Here is a 20062-nt window from a genome sequence, read left to right on the forward strand (position 1 = left end):
ACAACTGTAGAATTTTTATTAATTAAACTTTTAAAAACAGCTGTATATGTGCTGATGGAAAACTTTTAACCTGCCTTCTTGTTTTATTTAATTTTCTTTCTTATTAATTCCCAACCTGATTAAATGCTCTATGTTTTCAGGTAGACAATGTACTCATTAGCTGAAGAACAGGAGCTAGAAGTGAGGCTCATACAAATCCTTTTTGTAGAATGAGTTTCAAAGCCCTTGAACAGCAATTTCCCTACAAGATCCCCCCACATTTCTGTCAAACACTCTTACAGTTCACCATGGTGCTAAACCCATTTTTCCTCCTTTACTCTTATTCTGCTTTTCTGTCCTTCCCTGGTGTGAACTTTTATTAAATCCCTCCCCATATGCTTTCACACCAAGAAAGTATTTCTGAAGGTAAAATTCATTAAAGGACATACAGAAATTATGAAATTATAGGTTATAGGGAGAAGAAGTTTTGGGGTTTTTTAAGAGTTCAGGAATTTTTAGGAAAGGAAAATTATGTATTTTCTTTACTCTCCCTTACTTAATCAACTTCTTTCTATCCATGTCTCTTGTCATTGAGGGCATGCCCCAGAAATTATAATTTTCATCCAAAATCACACATTACCTTGTATGTCTCTACTGTATTTACTGCTTGATCAGTCCTATTAATTTTGTGTAATCCCATCCATCTCTAGTAGCATTCAGTGAAGCAGCTCTTTCTTAGGTAGAATTAAAGCTTTCAATGTTACAAATCAGCTCTACATGCAACTGAACTGCTCTTTTAGCTTGCTGAGTATAGATAAGCAGAAGTTAACACATCTCTGTGAAGCTGAAATGGTGAAAGGAGTCCAAAAATTGCCTTGTACCACTCTACACACAATCTCCCAGCTTTTGAAAGATTTGCATTTGGTGCATCTGTTGGTTTGTCTTTTGTAGGACCTGCTTGGTTTTATGCTCTAAGTATGACCATAGTTATGAACACTACACATTATGCTTATTTCTTTTTATATGCCATTTAAATTTTGAACTCTTCTTAATCTTATTTGGGAGAAAAAAAAAAAAAAAAAAAAAAAAAAAACAAAAAAAAAAAAACCAAAAAACCACACTGGAAGTTGTGTGGATGTTTCTAGAATAAACCAGAAGGTTGCAGTCTCCTTTGTCCTATGACTCCAGCATCTCCAGGAGATTTACGAGACACAGTTCCTATGTGGTCCAGTCCAAATCCAACCTTACCATCATGACTTTTTTAGCAAGTAGGTAAATAATTTCTTCTGCTACTACCTGTGAGATGGAAGCAATTAAAAACAATCAATGTATTTTCATTCTGGGATGCCACTGTGTTTAATCCAAGCCATATTAAACTGAGTAGTCTTTCCATATCCTTTTGGTTAGATTGGTCTAACCACTGGTTTAACCTTACTGAAGGAAGAAGGGATATCACAGCTTAGCTGCAGTAAAGGTAGTCTGGTAGGTGGAGCTGGAGACCAGATGCTTTGCAAGAAAAAGGGAAGTATAAAGCCAATCACTGCCCCTTGCCCTCTGAATTAATGGCAATCAAAATCTCTGATTAGCTCTGCTATCCCCCTGCCCAAGGCAATAGAGTCTAAATTGTGCAGTTTCCAATGCTATTTCAGGTAGGGAGAAATACCTCTGTGGTTCTTCTCTGTGTGTTAAATTTTGTTTGATTGGAAGCCACTTTACTAGAGAGTAGGTTTTGAGCCTAAGTGCAAAAAATATTTTTTTTGCTTCTAATTAGTCATCTGATCACTTCTTTAATGGAGCATTTGATTTATTTCAAAGTAATCTCTGCTTTTTATATGTAAATCACAAGTTTGAGAGTGTGCTAATTAAATTATGCAAAGAAAATGCAAGGAAAAACTGTTCTAATCAAAAGGTGGAAATTCTATTAGAATGTTTAATATTTATTTATATAGGCTTCCAAAGGAGGTAGCAATTGACAGTCTGAACTACGCTGTACACCATGTTCCCAAGACAAACGCAGTACATACAGTAACTAAGAAGATTCATGTATTCTGTGAGGCAAGGCATTGCAATCAGAAACCAATAATCAATGCAAATGACCAGTATGACCCAGGAAAAGATTTTCATTAATTCCAGGTTAATTGGAGTTGTCTTAATTCCTTAATTGCTGAAACCAATAATACATACAAATGGCCAGTCTGACCCAGGAAAATATTTTCATTAATTATGGGTAGAGTTGTCTTAATTGCGTAAAGCACACATCTGGCAGTTTTTAGTTCAGGAAGGAAGTTATCAAAGAACTGAAGTATTCTAATTTTTCTAATGCTGACCAAGTACTTCTCCAAGTTTTAAACAGCTCAACAATACCAAAGCTGTGAAAAAGCACTGAAATTTAGCTCAGCCATCTAAAGAATTTCAAAGCACACAGGTTATAATAATCATTGTACTAAGATAAAAAGCTGGAATAAGTACCAAGAAAATATAAGGAGCTCTAGCTGTATATAAAGCTTTTCCACTAAGGAGGGTTTTATCTTAGTGTGTTTTTCATGAAATATAATGACAGCAAGAAGAAAACGCACTGAAAAAATGTTTTCTTCCATGAATAATTGCATTCTTAGAATCTCATTTTCCAGGTTCTCATGCTGTTTGGAAACACTGACAGAAAGTTGTCCAATGACAGAACTAGATGCTTACACATGCGTATTTTGAAGTTAGAGAAGAAATTTAGATGAACATATTTTTGCTGTTTCCATGTCAGAAAAGCAAAATCTTCTTGAAGAATTTGGATTTAATTTTATTTCACCATCACTTCTTCAAAATAAAGAAAATTGTTTCCTATGTCTCTTTTTTTTCTTTTCTTGTTCTTCTCTTCTGTTAAATTGTTGGATTGTTAGTGCTTTCTCAGTAGTTGGGAATTTAAAATAGTGTTTCATCATTGGACAAGAGGTTGCAGGCAAATAGGAATTCAATCTCTGCTTATCATGAATTGCTATGTTGTTTTTTCATGAGCCCAAAAGAAAAGATATACCCTAAAGTCTTCCTAACAGCAGGTTTTACATTTTCGGTCCTCCAACACATTCTGAGTTCTGTAAGCTCTCTCCTGCCTCCTGTTACTTTATACTATCAGCAGAGCACCCATGTAAGCCATCCATGAGACATGAACACTGTTGTGAGGAGAGCTGGGTTCCAGCATATGTGGCCAGCACTGAGCCTTGTCCCCTGCAGAGCATCTGCAGAGTCAGAAGATGCCAGCTTTGATATGAGCAACTCACTCATTGGAGCTGACACAGCCACGAGGCCACGCTGAAACAGATTCTGCACTGAATTCTCAAAATGTGGTTTAAACTGTGAGGGGGCAAAAAAGGGAAGGGCAGGCAGTGTATTTCACCACTCTCTAGCATGGTTGCACCTGTCTTGGTACATGGGTAATTTCCTAAAAATAATATAAAGAATTCTGAAGGATTTTATGATGAACCTAAGTACTAATTGCAGAATGAGGTGCAATGCTTACATTATGGTCTACTGCTCTTTCAGCACATGAGTTAATCATTATAATAACAGCAACCTTTTCCTTCACATTTATAAAACAGCTAGTAAATCTACAGTACTACAATAACATAAAAATAAAAATTATTCTAATTATCTGGGAACTAAAAGGCCAAAGAAAACAGAGGCAGTGAAAATGATTGATTCACACCTGGTTAAAAAATGACATTTCAGAGACATGATTCTTGAATTGAAATGTAAGTAAAAGAGCAAGTGGTCTATTGAAGCAATTTCAGGGAGGCCTTCTAGGTGAGATCTTCAAAGGCATATGATTAAAGAAACAAGTGTTAATTGAAATTTGTTGGAAGTGAAGTTCCTAGAGTTCTAAAATGTAAAAGTTACAGAAATTCTGAAGGCATTGAAAAAAATGACAGCACAGGTAGGGTCCAGATTCTTTCCATCGCCATTCACCTTCCCTGAAATATGGGGGAAAGTTGAAGCCCCTGTAATAATCAATTACATGTCAAAATTATGTTTAGTGTGCATCTGAAGGAGTGAGCAATATATTATGTACCACAGCTCATAAATGGCACAGCTTCTAAATAGTAGAAAATAGATTTAGTATTAGAGATGGAGCTTTTTTGCTGCAGAGTAAGCCCAACATTATTACCTTTTTCTTTTGTGGTCAACATATTTTCAAAATATAAATATGAAAACGTGGGAAATGTCAACATTGTTGACATACATAAAATAGAATACTATATCGAGAGGATTTGGCAACAGAGTGTAAATACAGATAATGCTGTAATGCAGATAGTGAATCAGCTGGAGTTTTCAGACAAGAAATTAGAAAATACAGATTAAAAATCTCAAGTGCATCCATTATTAGGTGATTGTCTGAGGACAGCATTAGCAACTGGCTATAAATTTGGCCTGCCCTATAAGTGTCTATTTATGTAAATGTATACATGTGCATACATATATTGTTTATATAATTATGTGGTTATGTGGTGTTTATCCATAATGTGAGCAGGTGGGAATGTGTCTGTGTGTGTATATTCCTTTACCTGAGGTTCACAGACTGGCTAAGGTTGGAAGGCAACACAATGGGACTTCTGGTCCAACCTCCCTGCTTAAGCAGGATCACACTAGAGCACATTGTACAGGATTGCATCCAGAGGGTTCTTGAATATCTCCAGTGAGGGACACTGCACAACCTCTCTGAGCAACCTGTTTCAGTGTGTGGTCACCCACACAGGTTAAATGCATTACAGTTGACATAAAATTCTTCAAGGTTAAATGCCTTTTAATATATATAAAATGCACTAAAAATAAATGCATTTAGAGTTGTGATTTTAAGCTAGTTTGGTAATTTTTCTTGTCAGAGGAAAAGAACTTTTACACTTTCTCTTTGCAAATACTCTAGGGAGTGTATTAATCCCCATAGGACAGGGGTGTGATTAATCACACCTTAGTAGAGAGTGAATGTCCACCCTGCAGCTTTGATGAAGTCACTAGATATAAAATAAAAATTAATTTGGCCTATTTAATTTCACATTTTAGTCATTAATTATTTTGACTCATATTTTCTGAATTGATCTGTATTGCTATATTTAGGAAAAAGAATAAAACTTCATATTATTTGGGTTCCATTTTGCATTTCATACTATGTAGCTTTAGAGAAAATTACTGCTGAGGTGATGATATACTTATTAACAGTTTTAAAAATCTGACAGGTAGGTAACAATTTTTATGCATTGTTGTTATCGTGAACAATTTAAGTAGTATTTTTAGATTTCTTTTATGTTGCAGCAGCTGCTCTCAATTTTTCTAAGTCAGATTACAGTTGCTGAAAGGCTGCTTACTTCCTCTCTCTCTTCGTGCAAAGAAAATGACATACTGTGTTAGCTGATTTATAAACTGGTGGGGAGGAGGGTCGTTTCATTTCAAATAAGCCATTATTTCATGTATTTTTAGGGCAGAAGAGTCACCATTTTCTTTTTGACTGTTCTGTTAGAAGTTTGTGGGAGGAGAAAAGTGGCTGCTGTTAGTAAGAGGCGTACAGAAATGTAGCTATGCTACTGCTTTATTCTGTTGTGCAGGATGTGAATTAACAGGATGCAGCTAGTCTGAAAGAGGCATATGCAACACATTCTTTAGCCTTATAGCAGAAATAGAAATTTGGCTTTCAAATCTAGGATGTAAGGGGGAAAATGTATCTAATTTCTGACAGAAACTTTAGCCTTAAAGGCTTGGTTACTCAAAAAACTCTTAAGAGTTTTTAATTTCTCTTCATTAGGCTTTCTATCATTATTTCTATTTGTTTACTTCCTAAGTGTGTATTTTCTCATTCTTGCTTTGTTATTGGCTTTACTTTGTTCCTTTGATCAGAATTCAGTTTGCCTTTTTTTAAAGTAGCTTTTAATTTTCAAATCAAAATTAGCTATGCTAAAAGGCAGGAGAGTCTGTGTAAACATGACAAATTAATGACTCACCTGTATTTTCAAATATTAGAGACATTTAGAGTATTGGAAGATCTTAACTACTTCTGATTTCTTTATGATTTTAGCTATACCGTGTCATCTGACAATTACATTTATTGCCTTAAAACCTTATTGTGTTAGCAAAGAATCTTATGCTTACTGATTGGAGAGCATATTTGCATGTCCTGAAATGTTACCATTATTCAGTAGTCGTCCCATTTCCAGCTTGTTTTGAGGCTGCATGGTAGGAGACCCTGTGAAAACGCAGATACAATGGCTACCTTGAGTTTTGTATCCTAATCAGATGCAGTAGAAGGTGGAAAGAGAAGCACAGTAAAGTGAAACTTGTAGAATATTTTATTAGCCAGGACAGTTTACTGTCTATAGTGCTCTTTCTGCTAGGCCAGTGTCACCTCTGCTGCAGCCAGAAAACATTTATAGAAAAGTTTCCAAATGCATGTTCTAAAACTTGCAAGAGTTATGATGTTTGTGTTTTGGGGACATAAAACTCCCTTGACTATCACCATACCACCTAAATTATCTCCTGCAGCTGATAACAAAGGTTCTCTGATCTAAGGTGATCTGAAAGTAACAGAGTTTCTAAGCACATTTTTCATTGGACTGTGGATCTTAAAGGGTCTTTACATTCATCTCTACTACTTCATCTCTACTACATCTCTACCCTAAGAACTTCTTCTCTACCGTCATAAAAATATTAAAGCAAGTCTCTGTAGACAAAATTGCTGAAGAATCACCCTGCTCTCATTGCACTGGGACAATTGGCCTGTACTGCAAAGCCAAGATTGCCCCCTTGACATCAGCAAACATCTGAGTTGTGGCTTCTGACTTATTTCCTTTGCAGCACCTAAATACCACTTCTTCCAGCATCTTTAAAACTCATCCTTCACCTTGTTTACTCAATGAGGTTGCATTATTTGAATTCATCCTAGCATTGAAGTTCCTCTCAAATACAGTAGATGGTTTCTTAGATTTACAATGTTTCTTAATGTCCCACACTGATATATAACTGCATCCATATAAGGTTTTAAAAAGCTTGTTCCCATAAAATTTCTGGTTAATGCTTAATAATTTTCAGAAATGTTCAGATTGCAGAGCATGGGAATAATTGCTAAATTCTCCTCACAAGCATATCTTTGTCAGGCAGTCATAAAGTAAGTTGAAAGCAAAATGGTTTATAGAAAATTAGTTACATAGCTTGTAAAATGCTCTACAATGTCCTGAAAACAAAAGGGAAAATTTTCTGCAATTTCACAATTCTGTACTTGCTCAGATGGCCATTAACCAACAAGATGAAAATCAAATTTATCCTATTCATGCTATGAATTATCTGTGATTAGCAGTGTATAGAATGTGATTTTCTAAAGCTTCTTTCATATTCAAGGTATCTTCAAGCACTTTGACAAAAAAAAAAAAAAAAAAAGACTAAATAAACACCATAAGTATACTAAACATGTATAGGATAAAAAAGCTTGCCCTTTTCTTTAGGCCAGGATTTAATCTTTGCTTAGTGACTCTTAGAAATCTTGTGTCATAGAATCCTAAAGTCAAGGAGACTTTGCTATTTCTAGTCTTGTACATTATAATAGTTTCTGAGGCTTTTGATGTGTCCTGATTTCAACATTTAATCAAGAATGACTGGCAATCATGTTCCTTTCTTAGTGGTATAAATTCTATGCACCTTAAACTGGCCCTGCTCTATAAAACCCAAAATCCCTTTATATGTATTTAGGAGTTATAGGTCAACATCTGAAATGTCCAGAAAGAATGAGAATTGACTTGCAATACTTTCATTTTATTGTTATTTGAGCTAGTGTTTTCCAAGCTGCTATAATGAACTTAAGTCATGCTTTTGTTAGCTCTTCTAAACAAGTTTTCTGTATTCTGTGATGCCCACGTAACTCCATCTAATTGGGCTTTATGAAGTGAATGGGTACCGTAAGATTTGCAGTTCTCTTCCAGAATGCATCTCCACATATCGTGGTGATTGTGTTCATGGAAATAAGCCGGGACTCGCATTTGCCTTCATGTCACTGCAGTGGTAGGATCTAGGCTCCAACAGGCCCATAAGTAAGAAAGGCTGGATTAGCACAAATGTAAACTTTTCAATTGCATTTAATAATATCACCCAAATCCTTTGTGCACATCTAAACAACTTTAACAAATCAATTTTTTTTTTCTAACTACCAGAAAGTATGGTCTTCCAGTAGGCGTGTATAGAGAGGAGTACAAGTAATACAGTGCATTATTATCATGATGGGGTAAACTTAACCACAATTATCATGTAGCCAGTATAAGGTCTTTAAACAGGTATAGCTGGAAGCTTGGCTGAAATCTTTTAGCAGGATCTAGCTTCCTTTTCCTTGTGCAAATAGGAAAAGCCAATAAAGGCTAAAAGGGAATAAGAAGCTTTCCAGAGCCATTCCATTATAACACAGAGGAGGAGATACTATTGGTTTATGAAGTATTAAAGTATCTCTGAAATATAAAGAAATACAGATACGATTGTGTTTTTACCATTGATGAATGCACAATTCAAGAGTATCAAAATCTGAAAAGAAACCTGCTTACCCATGTAGTGATTCTCAAAGTCTTTTAGTTAAACGATGTTTACACTATTCATTAATTGGTTTGGTACTTTCAAGAGCTACCCTGCCAGTCTGACAATTATGCACTCTAAGCTTTTCACACACTAAATAGCCAAAATAAGCAAAGCTTTTCTACATATCAGATCCTTACCATGTCTTGCTCAGTACTAATAAGTTTGATGGCTTTGTAGGTAATTTTTTTATTCTTCAAGACTATTTGTCCTCTTTTTTTTTTTGTTTTTTTTTTTTTTTTTTGTTTTTTGTTTTTTTGTTTTTTTGTTTGTTTTCTTAGACCACAAGACTATTAGTATTATCAGATGCAGTCTAAATTTCTGTAGGTCTGAATTGAAACCATTGAGCCCTTTGAAGACACCTCTTTCAAGGTTTCACATGATAATATTAAACATTATCAGCTGGGTCAGTTTTGAGTACTATCAGGATAATATGGCCCATGGGTTCTTTAATTATTAAGTCTGTCAGAGCCTACAATTTTGTAACATTTACCATCTTGCTTAGTAAGTAAGATGTATTATGGATTTGAAGGATGGTGATACAAAGAGTGACCTGATGTACATATCAAGCTCCCAAAAGGAATCTAGCATTAGGAAAAGGTAGTTTCATATTCAGTAATTCCAGTTTGCTTAGTCCAGGCATTTCACATGGACCACTGCTTTCCTGAGCCAGCATCTGTGGCTCTGGCTGTACAAACTGGCAGCTGCTGTGGATCTTCTCCAGGGCAGTGAGCTGGCAAAGGCAAATTTGTGTCACTCATCCTTCCTCTGCCATGCAGGAATATGGGAGGAGTATTAAGCAATGTATCCCACTCTGATAATACTAGAGTGACAAAAGATTGCTTTAGGTCATGCATTGTAATGCTCCGTAAGACCAAGTGAGCCAGGTAGTCTCTACCTATCAGCAATTGCATTGTCAATACTTGAGTTTTTGGGTGAATCCCAGATATTAAATACAATTTTTCATTCAGAGTTCCTCTGCTGCACCAAGCATAGTGTTAAATAAATGAGTAGTGTTTTAGAAGTCTTTTTTGCATTCATGAAATTCCCATCTGAGCACAAAACAGATCCTTGGCTCCTTTGTGTATATCCAAACAATGAAAGAATTTGGATGATTAACAGTTTGTCATGTACTGGTTTTTATGGCCACTGCATCTCTAATGCACTGTGCTATACAGGTTCTTCGGTGTCCTGGACACTGAGAATTAGCATCCTACATGAAGTCAGATGCCAGCATTATAGGTAATTCATAGTAAATGTAAGAAATTCCTCACTGTTGTATTTGATCGATGGCAGCAGCAGGGCATTTCACTTGAGACTTCTTCAACACAGCTAATCTTAAATCCAATTTAATATTAGATACAATTTACCATGTATCTGGCTGACAGCAACATCAGAACATTTCTTTCATCTCATTCCTACACAGCTTAAGAAACACACATCCAAGGGCTAAAAAAAGGTCAGTAAATTAAACAAGAACAAAAATTGGCATTATGTCTCCTCTTTCAAGTTTGCATGGAGAATTTTCCATGCCTATGTGTTCTGAAAAGAGCTGTAATACAAATGATACACTGCTGATCTCATGATCCAAAATAACTTTCAAGGCTCGGGAAAGAGCTGTGGACTAAATTCACCTTTCATTTAGATGAAATGGGCCTCATTCCAAAATACAGAAATATGTAAAGAGATGGTGGATTCTCATGGTCGAACATAGCAGCAGAGGTGCGTCTAAAGTGCTTTAAGGGTGCAAATACAAATTAAAATTTTGTGATGCAGAAAGAACAAACTAAGGCAGATTAGAGTAGGGGGGAAGCTGGGCACAGCAGGTGTGTGGGTTAGAGCACTGTGATTGATCTCCTAAAGATACAGCAATCTGTCTGAGAGACCAATTGGAAAGCTGCTTATCGTGCACAGCATTCGTGAAAGTGAGCAGCTAGATTCTGACATGACATAGAAAAAATCAAGGAACACAGATACCAATCTGGCCCACATGAACTGGCCAGTCCTGGGATTTAAAAATAATGATTTTTTTTTTTTTAATCTCCTCAGCATAGCCTTTTTGCTGTGCGTGCAGTGGAGGTATTTGTTCAGATACCTCCATCTTGCTGGCCCTGTGTGCTCTCTGTCTCTCTGCCAGCACCTAGGTGCTTTTATTGTTCCTCACCATAGCTATCTCTTAATTTGTTGCCTCAGCTAGCTATTCCTGCCTTTACATTGCCTGTGTCTGGCTTGAGTCCTGTCTGAGCCTCCTTCCTTATTATCTTAACACTGAGTCATGTTATGCCAGTGTAATACTTTTTATTAGTGAATAGTTTCCTTTCAGTTTCTTTGGGAAGGCGACCTTGACAACAAGCTTTGTTGAATCTCACTGAAAAATAAAAGATGCTGCAGAGAGTCCAGAGAAGGGCAAGGACCCTGGTGAATGGGCTGGAGCACAAGTCTTATGAAGAGTGGCTGAAGGAGCTGGGGATGTTTAGCCTGAAGAACAGGAGGCTCAGGGAGGACCTTATTCCTCTCTCTAACTATATGTAAGGAGATTTGAGTAAGGTGGGGTTCCAGCTTACAAGTGACAGGATGAAAAGAAATTAATTCAAGTTGCACTATGGGAGGTTTACATTAGATATTAGAAGAAATTGCTTAATGGAAAGGATTGTAAAACATTGGAATAGACTGCTAAGGGAAGTGGTGGAGTCACCATCCCTGGAATTTTTTAAAAAATATGTGGCTATGTCACTTGAGGACTTGGTTTAATGGTAAACATGATGGTGCTAGGTTTGACTTGATGGTCTTAAAAGTATTTTCCAACTTTAAGCATTCTGTGATTCTGTGAACCAAACTATGATTAGGATATTATTTCTGTTATTGCTATTTATTTTCCAAGATTAAATACTCACAGCAAAATCTTTTTATGACTGTCTGTTCTGGTTCTGGCCAGGACAAGATAAGTCTTTGCAGTGGCCAGAACAGGGCATGGCTAGAACCTGGAGGTTATTCTATACCACCTCATGTCATTGCTGGGGTCAGGGGAAAGGAGTCTTTTGCAGTGAGAAGGAGTCTTTCCTTCTGGAGAGAGTGGCAGAGGGAGCGCTCGGGTAATGCCAGTTCTGAACATTTTGCATGGTTCACTCACCTCCCTCTTGTATGCTTGCTATTAATGTTGTTGCTGTAACTTTCATTTCCTTATCTCATTGCCATTTCCAGTACGTTGTTCTCAGCCCATGATCTTTACCTTTTGTGCCTTCAATTCTTCTCTGCAGCCACTAGCAGGGGAAGGGGAAAGGGGGAGCGAGCAAGTGGCTGTGCAGTTTGGAACATATCAGTGGGAGCTCTAAATTGAGGAGTAGCATTCCTAAATCACCACAATGTCTGAAGGTACAGACTAGATGACAAAGTGTGCATATATGTATATGTATATCAAGACATTTTATGCATTTTTATTTTTCCTGTATTACCATTTTGCTTCCCTGTGAAAGGAGATAAAAGAGCCTTTTGCAACCCCACTTACTAGTTTCTTTTAGCAAGTACTTTCACAATTGAGAATACTTCATTATTATGATGGAAATTTTGACACCATTAAAAATACAGTGTAAAATATGCAGAGAGACTAACTATCTGGCTAAAATTTGTGTGAAATGGAATTGTAAAGGATAGAATGACACCTGTTTTGAATCACAACACTGGAAAAAATTCACGATTGATGCCAGCAGCCCTACCTCTAATTATTGTATTCTTATAGCTTGCCTTGTTGATGAAAAATCAAAGACCTTATTTAGCCACTATTTTGATGACTTACCCGTGCTTTAGGTATTATTAACCCCTGCTGGTTCTGTAAATTTCTAAATGTAAGACTTCTCTCCTGAACCTCCCTTTCTAGAACAGATTATACAACCATTTTATGTCACTAAGGTCAAAAGGAAGCCAGCTTGCATGAGAAGGGTTTGAGCTGTCTTCTGTCTGCAATGCTACCTGTAATTCACAGGAAAAAATCCAGATATTAAGAGACAACAGGCAATTCCATAAGCTTGTATGCTTGTAAATATGTGCTTAGTTTCCATTCATCTTCAGTTTAAGCAAGCTATCTTAAACTCCAGTGGAATTCAAGAGGGCGTGAATTCTTCAGTAGGCAGTCACAAAGCTTTACTAAAAGCTGAACAAGTATTAGTCCTTGCAGCCTCCCATACATCCCATATTATGTTCTAATTTCATCAAAAAAGACCCACACAACAACCCTGTATGAAGGGTTAGTTAAGACTCTGAGCTTCAGGCAAGATTACACATAAAATGTTAATGCTGACAATTCTTCATGAATATAACAATCTCAGCTCACTAAAGACTGAGACAGTATTTTACAACTACATATATGAATTTTTTAACGTGTTAATATATCTTACTAATGTAAAAATATGTGTTTCTTAAATTTTGCATATTTCTGAAGTAGACGATCTTTGAGATTCCTTTCAACCTAAAGAGTTCCATGATTCTATGAGTTTCACATGCCTCAGTTCTCCTGGGGCAGTGTAATTACTCTGCTTGAAGGACAATACAGCAGGAAACAGTCCAGGTTTCTGCATTGCAGGGGTGGTAACTTCCTAAAACATGTACTGATGAGATAGGGTGTTCTGGAGCAACCTCATACTTGCCAGGAAGGAGAAATTGGTCAGGTTGTGAGATTCAGGAGCAGTCTTTTTTGCAATGACCATAAAAATGTGGAATTCAGGAACCTTCAAAGAAGGAACAAAGCCAAAAGATAGGACCACAACCCTAGTATTCAGACTTTTTCACGTTCAGGTATCTGCTTGGAAGAATCCCATAGTACACAGTCATAGAGATTAAATGTTCCAGAAGAACTGGTTGATTTTCAAGGATCTTCCTCCTTCAAGTTAAAAAATGTTCTCCTTCCAAGTACAGGAAATCAAAGTGTGACAAGTGTGACAGGAGGTCCACATAACTGAACCAGTAGCTCTGGAAAAACTCGGAATTAAAAAGGAAGCATACAAGAGAAGGAATCAGGATCAAGTGGCCCAGGAGGAGTACAAATACCCTGTCTGAGAGTGGAGTTAGAGGATTGAATCTACCATGACATGGAAGGCAACAAGAAGGACTTCTATATATAAGAGAAACAAAAGGAAGACTAGAAAAATATAAGCCTGCAGTTGAAAGGATTAGGAGACCTTGCAAGGCAAGGCAGTGGCATAGAAATGCTTGAGGCCTTTTTCACCCATCTTGATAGGTAAGACTATCTAGGTAAGATTCCTTCAGGAATCGCAAGCCCCTGAGTTCTGGGAGAAAATCTAAAGCTGTGATGAACTGAACAAAAGACTCTTTCACTGTGAAGGTGGTCAAACAGTGGAACAGGTTGCACAGATGGGTTGCAGAGTGTTTATATGTCAAGATACTCAAACTCTGACTGAACAAAGTTCTGGAATACCTGCTCTAGCTGACTCTGCTTAAGCAGGCAGCACCAGACTAGGTCATCTCAAGTCACTTCCAACATAAATAATTATGTGATTATGTGTACATAAGCCAGTACAGGTACACAGAATCTTTAGGGAAAAGATGAAAGGAGGCAGAGTTCTTCTAAATTTTTAGTTCTCTTTTTCCTGAAATTTTGTTAGGCACTTCTACATACCAACTCAGGAACAAATAAAAATGGCCTTTTCCACTGTAAGTACAACTTACACACAAACACAAGGAGCCATAATGGTACATAACTCACTCATATTAAAGACCTGAACCATATTACTTGTGGAAATTTGTAAAACAATATCAATATTGGTGACCATTCATTCAAAGATTTTTTAATGTAAAATAACAGTATGTTCTGTTTTGAACAGAACAGTATATTCAATATCAGTACGTTCTGTGTTTGACTCTAGCTTCTACTGTGGCTGACCCAGTGAGGGAAGTGGTTAAGCTTTTAGGGTAAATCATAAGTGCATGGTCTTTGTGATGGGTGCCTACAAGTTACTTCTTTGAACTTCTGTATACATCTTATGTATCTTATCAGTAACGTTTTGGCATCTCACAGATGTAAACTCCTGGACACTGCTCTGTGCTTCTCTTTCTCTCTTCTCTCCTTTGTGGCTGCAGCAGCTGTGACACAAAGCATTAAGTACACAGATATGTGAATTATCTGTACTTCATAGCTCATAGGCTCAGATGTGTATATCTACAATATGTAGATGTGTTTCATTCATTTAGGCAATAGTCTGACATCAGGTAAATCCCATAAAATATGTTTCTTGAGCAAAAGCAGTACACAAGATAGAGTTGATGTAACTTTTTCCTGACCGATAAGTCATCGAGATTTGCATGAACAAATCATAATGCGGGAGTATCAAACAAGGCCAAATAGAGAGATATGCTCTTTATGCTTTAAAACATACTAAAGTAATGGATATCATATTAAATTATAAACCTTCAGTAAGAAGTCAATTGCAAATAAAAATTAAAAGTACCAAAAAAAATCTCAAAACCTGCACATATAAACCAGTTGAAGCAATATACTAAAACATATTTTAAAGAGGAATACATGAAAATAGAAAAAGAAGCTTTAGAATAACATATTATTATAGCTTATTATGTTTTGACAATGTAATAGAACTTTAAAATGCACATGGTTGACTCCTTTTGATTATAAAATTTACTTTTTCTTTTGTAGAAAATGATGAGGTCATCTGTATTTCATATGTTCATACTAAGCATGGTTGCTGTCGATGTGATTGTTGCTGCTAGCAACTACTATAAAGGAGAAAATTTCAAGAGACAATATGATGAATTTTACCTTGCTGAGGTGAGTATGGTAAAATGACTATCTGGGTAATTTTCAAGATAAGCTAAAGTAAAGAATGTGATTGTCAAGAACATTTTAGTGTGTAATTTTTTATTCCCTGAAGCATTCCAAGAATACTTTGCTAACTTGTTCAACTTCCTCTGTCTGACAATGGCTGACAGCCCTATCTTACAACCTTTTGAAAGGTAATTTCCTCAAACAAAATGTTAGTGGTAGTGAGCTGAGGCTTAAGTATAACATCTGCAGGCAATGCATGGCTGCTGAGTTGCTATCTTTTTCTAGCAGAAGGTGTAACATTCAGAAGAATTTAACTTTAAAAAGATGGCAAAACATTGCATTTAAAAAATATAATACAGAACTTCTTCCTAAATAATCTTTATTTTATATATACTTAGCTGCCAGAAGGTCCTTAAGCATAACCAAAATAGTTTTACAAATGGTCTGGCTTCAGCAATTGCAAGAGCACACCGCAGGAAAAAAAAAACATTTATGCAGTCATGAATTCTGCAAAGGAGGAGTCTGTGCTCCTGAACCAGTTAAGTGGAGGTACAAGGGAGCCTATTTGAATCATTAGCTGGTCAAGGATCTTACTGTAGAGCATGCACTAGCGATCCTAGAACCTTGCCTGGATTGGACACATATCTGCTTTATGCTTACTGTAGTTTCCCTGGCTTCAATAGTCACAGGTCTTTGGAGCCAGAGGGGTCATTGTTAGACTAGAGGGAATGATAGCAGAATGTTCCTGGTTGTTTCTCTGGTTTTGGTTGTTGTGTGGTTTTCTATGTTTAAATATGTTTGATATTCAGAGTCACATGCCCAACTTTAAACCCTTTAGTCCATAACAGTACAATGAATCTCCTTTTTTTAAAGATTGAATTGATACATATTTTTTATCTTAGTTTTAGAATTTGTATCTGATCTCTTAAAATCGTATGAAGCTGATCATATGAAGCTGAGAGTTCACCAGTTTTGGGACAGAAATGAGACCAAAAAAACCTGTTATAAACAGCACCAGAGTCCAAACCTTTAAAAAGGTCCAAATTGTAAAGACAGCAGGGATACATCATTCTTCATTGTCTCTCATGCTGCTGGGGATTGCTGTATTTTGTATGAATATTTAGTCAATGTTGGCATGGACAATAATTACAAGCATAATTGTGAAATGTAATGTCCTTGTTTTACCTCAAGTTCTAAAACTATTTGAAAAACAACATGAACATGAAAATTATTATCCTGAAAATAAGACATTGGAATAAAACCAGCAAATGCTGGGTTGTCTTACAAAATATTCCACAGATCTTAGAGTAGAATTGAGGACAGGGAAACTAATTTTGATCTCCATCACGGTTTAACCCCAGCTAGCAGCTCAGCCGCATACATCCTCTTGTTCACTCTCCCTCAGTGGGATGGGGCAGAGAATGGTCAGAGTAAAAGTGAAACAACCCATGGGTTGAGATAAAAACAGTTTAATAAGTAAAGCAAAAGTCATACACACAAGCAAAGCAGAACAAGGGATTCATTCACCATTTCCCATGGGCAGGGAAACCATCTCCAGGAAAGTCAGGCTCCATCAACCATTACAGTAACTTGGGAAGACAAACAGTTTCACTTGAACTATGCCCCCCACCTTCCTTCTGCTTCCTCTAGCCTTATATGCTGGACACAGTGCCCTGTGGGATAGGATATCCTTGTGTTCAGTTGGGATCAGCTGTCCTGGCTGTTTCCCCTCCCCACTCCTTGTGCTCCCCCAGCCTGATCACTGGTGGGATGAGAGGCAGAAAAAGCCTTGACTCTGTGTGAGTGCTGCTCAGCAACAGCTGAAACATCCCTGTGTTACCAACACTGTGTCAGGCACAAATCCAAAATAACACCATACAAACTATGATGGAGAAAATTAACCCTGACACAGGCAAATCCAGTACAATATCCTTGGCTGGAAACAAATAAGTCAGCATTAAAGCCTGAGGCCATGAACTCTTCACAGCAGGCATTTTTGCTTTGTGCTCAGGATACAGAAAGTGGAGCCTGGATTCTTAACAAAATAACATTAATTCTATTTATATTCAAAATAGGGAACATTGCATGTCCTATTTCTATTTTGGCTCTGAATATATGGTATAATTATGCTTTTATTAATCAGCGCTAGAAACAATCTCTTCAACATTTATTTCAAGTATAAAGTTTGCAGGGTTTTTTTGGTTTTTTTTTCCCTGTAGAAATACTTGCCAGGGTTTATTCAAGGTGAGTATATAATGTAGACTAGTGTATTATAATTCTGTCCTATAAGCAATGCCCAGTTTTCTTTAACAATACATTTTTCTCTTTTTGCATAGCTTAGAGACTTGATTTCTTAGTGGAGAGGTTGTGAGAAAACTCATTTGTTTACCTTTTTACATTTCCAAGTATATGAGGTAAAGTATTCTGGGAGAGAGAAAGGTGGGATTTTTTTATTTGTAAAGCATTTCTTATGTCCATTTATTGGATTTCCTAGTTTTGTCTCTCCTTTTTTTAATCCTGTGATGCTTTTACTAGAGGCACTATAAAAATCAAACTAACAAAACCCTAGTTTGTTACAGAAGGAGGAACAAAGTATCCAAAGAGCAGAAGAATAAAAAAATTTTGAGAGAGGAAAAATCTATAAGCTGGTGTCATTTCCTATTTGGTTGTTGTGAAACTTGCTCTTTGTAGCACAAAGGATGTACCAAGGAAATATTTTTAAGAGCCTTGAAGAAGCTGAATACTCAGACAATGCTGGTTATTCCACAGTGTTTGTTTGCTTGGTGAAAAAGACTAGTTGGAGCAGGATGCACTGCTGTTGCTCTGTCTTTTCCATTAGAGTAGGCTACAGAACGCTTTCCCTTCAGTGGGAGCTGACTTGAGCAGCCAACAGCAGTGAGGATTCACTTTGCTAAAGGAAATGGCCAGAAAGACTACAGCAAGCATATCTGGCTTTCTGATACGTTTTCTAGAAGTTATCTTGAAAGCTGCTGGCTTTAGGAGAAGACATGTCTAATAAAATATCTCATTCGGTCCATCCTATGTATCACACATTGTAGTAGCCTAGAATTGTAGAAATACATCCACTTAAATTCAGTGGGCAAATCTAAATGAATTTATTGAGATGTTCCACATCAAGAAAAGAAACCTGTTTTCATTGTTGGAAAGAAAAGGCAAAAGAAACTCAAGAAGGCAAAAGCTAAACAAGAAGATAAAAGAAATTAATCTATACCCAGATCCCATTGTTTGCATAATTTTGTATACCCAGTAGCAAATAAGAGGTTCTGACAGCCATTTCAACTTGTATGCATCAGTCCTGCAGATTAAGCAAAACCAGAATTTTAACAGGATGAGTCAAAACCTCAGTGCAGTATCCTGGAAAGAGTAGAGCTTCAAACACACTTCGGTAATTTTTAATGAGGATGCTGACTTTAAGTGCTCAATACCTAGACAGAATAGTTATGGATGTTGGTTTTTATATGGGTCTTCCATTATAACATGTTACATACTAGCTGTCATATTTGAATTGCATACAATTCCTACAAATACTGTCTGAATACCAGAGTCCAAAACCAGGTGCTCCTTTATAATTTCTCCTAGATTCCTTCTGTAACTTGTCCCCTTGCACTGCTGCCTTTGGGTCGCCTTTGGCCTGTGCTGGATGAAGGAAGGATTGAATGCTGTGTGAAATCTGGTAGTGAGGGAAGTGCTAGAGGTCTGTGCCCTTAATCCCACTGATCCTTCTTGGAAGAATTCTTATCTTTCCTGGCAGCTTGGTAATCTTTCAAGACACAGTAAATGAGTCTGTCACTGTTGAATGCTGACTGATAGTGAGCTCTGCCGCTGCCAAAAAAAAAAAAAGTGTTGGGTGGCTACTAGCAAAAGGTAATGTTGATGAAGGTGGGATTAATACCAGAAAGCTTCCAGGTGACCAAAAGGGACATGACTATCAGGAAAATGGCCCATTGCTGTTAGCTCCTCTTTGGCCTCCCCAAAGCAGAGTTGGCAACATAGTGGAGGGTGGCTGCTTGGCAACTACTTATGTGTTACACCTGCTTTTTCTGCTCTGGCTTCTTGTATGAGTTTGCTTTTGCCTTGTCTCTACAGCAATGAAAGGAATTATTCCAGCTTTTAAAAAAACCCACAAAACTATAAAACCCACAAAACTATAAAGTTGTACTGCATTTCACACCTAACAAAAAGTTCTAGTCAGATATTCTGAATCTTCTCCTGTAATTAATTACAAGGAAGGAAAAAAATACAAGCTCTGTCAGCAGGAAGACAGGTGTATAAATGTAATCAGATGTTATGCAAACCATTTGATACATTTTTAAGTGCCAGTGGTTTGAATTCATTTGACAAGTATGTGAAATGCAAATGATCCTGCCCACACATTTTTAGAATAAATTAAAATACACTTAACATCATATTTGTTAGTCTTGTTCTAATAGGAAGCCTATGTGCTCTGAAGTGTGTATGTGTGTATTTAAATGGCATTGTTATTCCACCTGCTCTGAGTTGAATCCCAACTGCTTTCTAATCACTGTTCCATTTTGCCTAATTTAATGGTCTTCTTCTTTTAGGACTCAGTTAGATGTTGTGTCATTAAAAATGAGCTTTACATTTAAGATTTTTTGCAAAAACATTTTTCTTGTGTCTTAGAGATTTTCATGTAAAGGAGTAGTCTATTCAAACCTGGCTCATTGTTCT

At 36.8% G+C, this 20062-nt stretch overlaps 1 protein-coding gene across 6 annotated transcripts in view; it reads left to right on the top strand.

The window, feature by feature from the left end:
* Positions 1 to 20062, top strand: part of NALCN (sodium leak channel, non-selective) — a 229626-nt gene that overhangs the window by 102171 nt on the left and 107393 nt on the right. For all 6 annotated transcript variants that reach the window (XM_053970810.1, XM_053970811.1, XM_053970812.1 and 3 more), the window contains one exon: positions 15224 to 15355. In XM_053970810.1, coding sequence (XP_053826785.1) covers positions 15224 to 15355 — 132 coding nt within the window. The remainder of the gene's footprint in view (positions 1 to 15223; positions 15356 to 20062) is intronic.

Source organism: Vidua macroura, chromosome 2, assembly GCF_024509145.1.
Source record: "Vidua macroura isolate BioBank_ID:100142 chromosome 2, ASM2450914v1, whole genome shotgun sequence".
In the NCBI taxonomy this organism is placed as follows: Eukaryota; Metazoa; Chordata; class Aves; order Passeriformes; family Viduidae; genus Vidua; species Vidua macroura.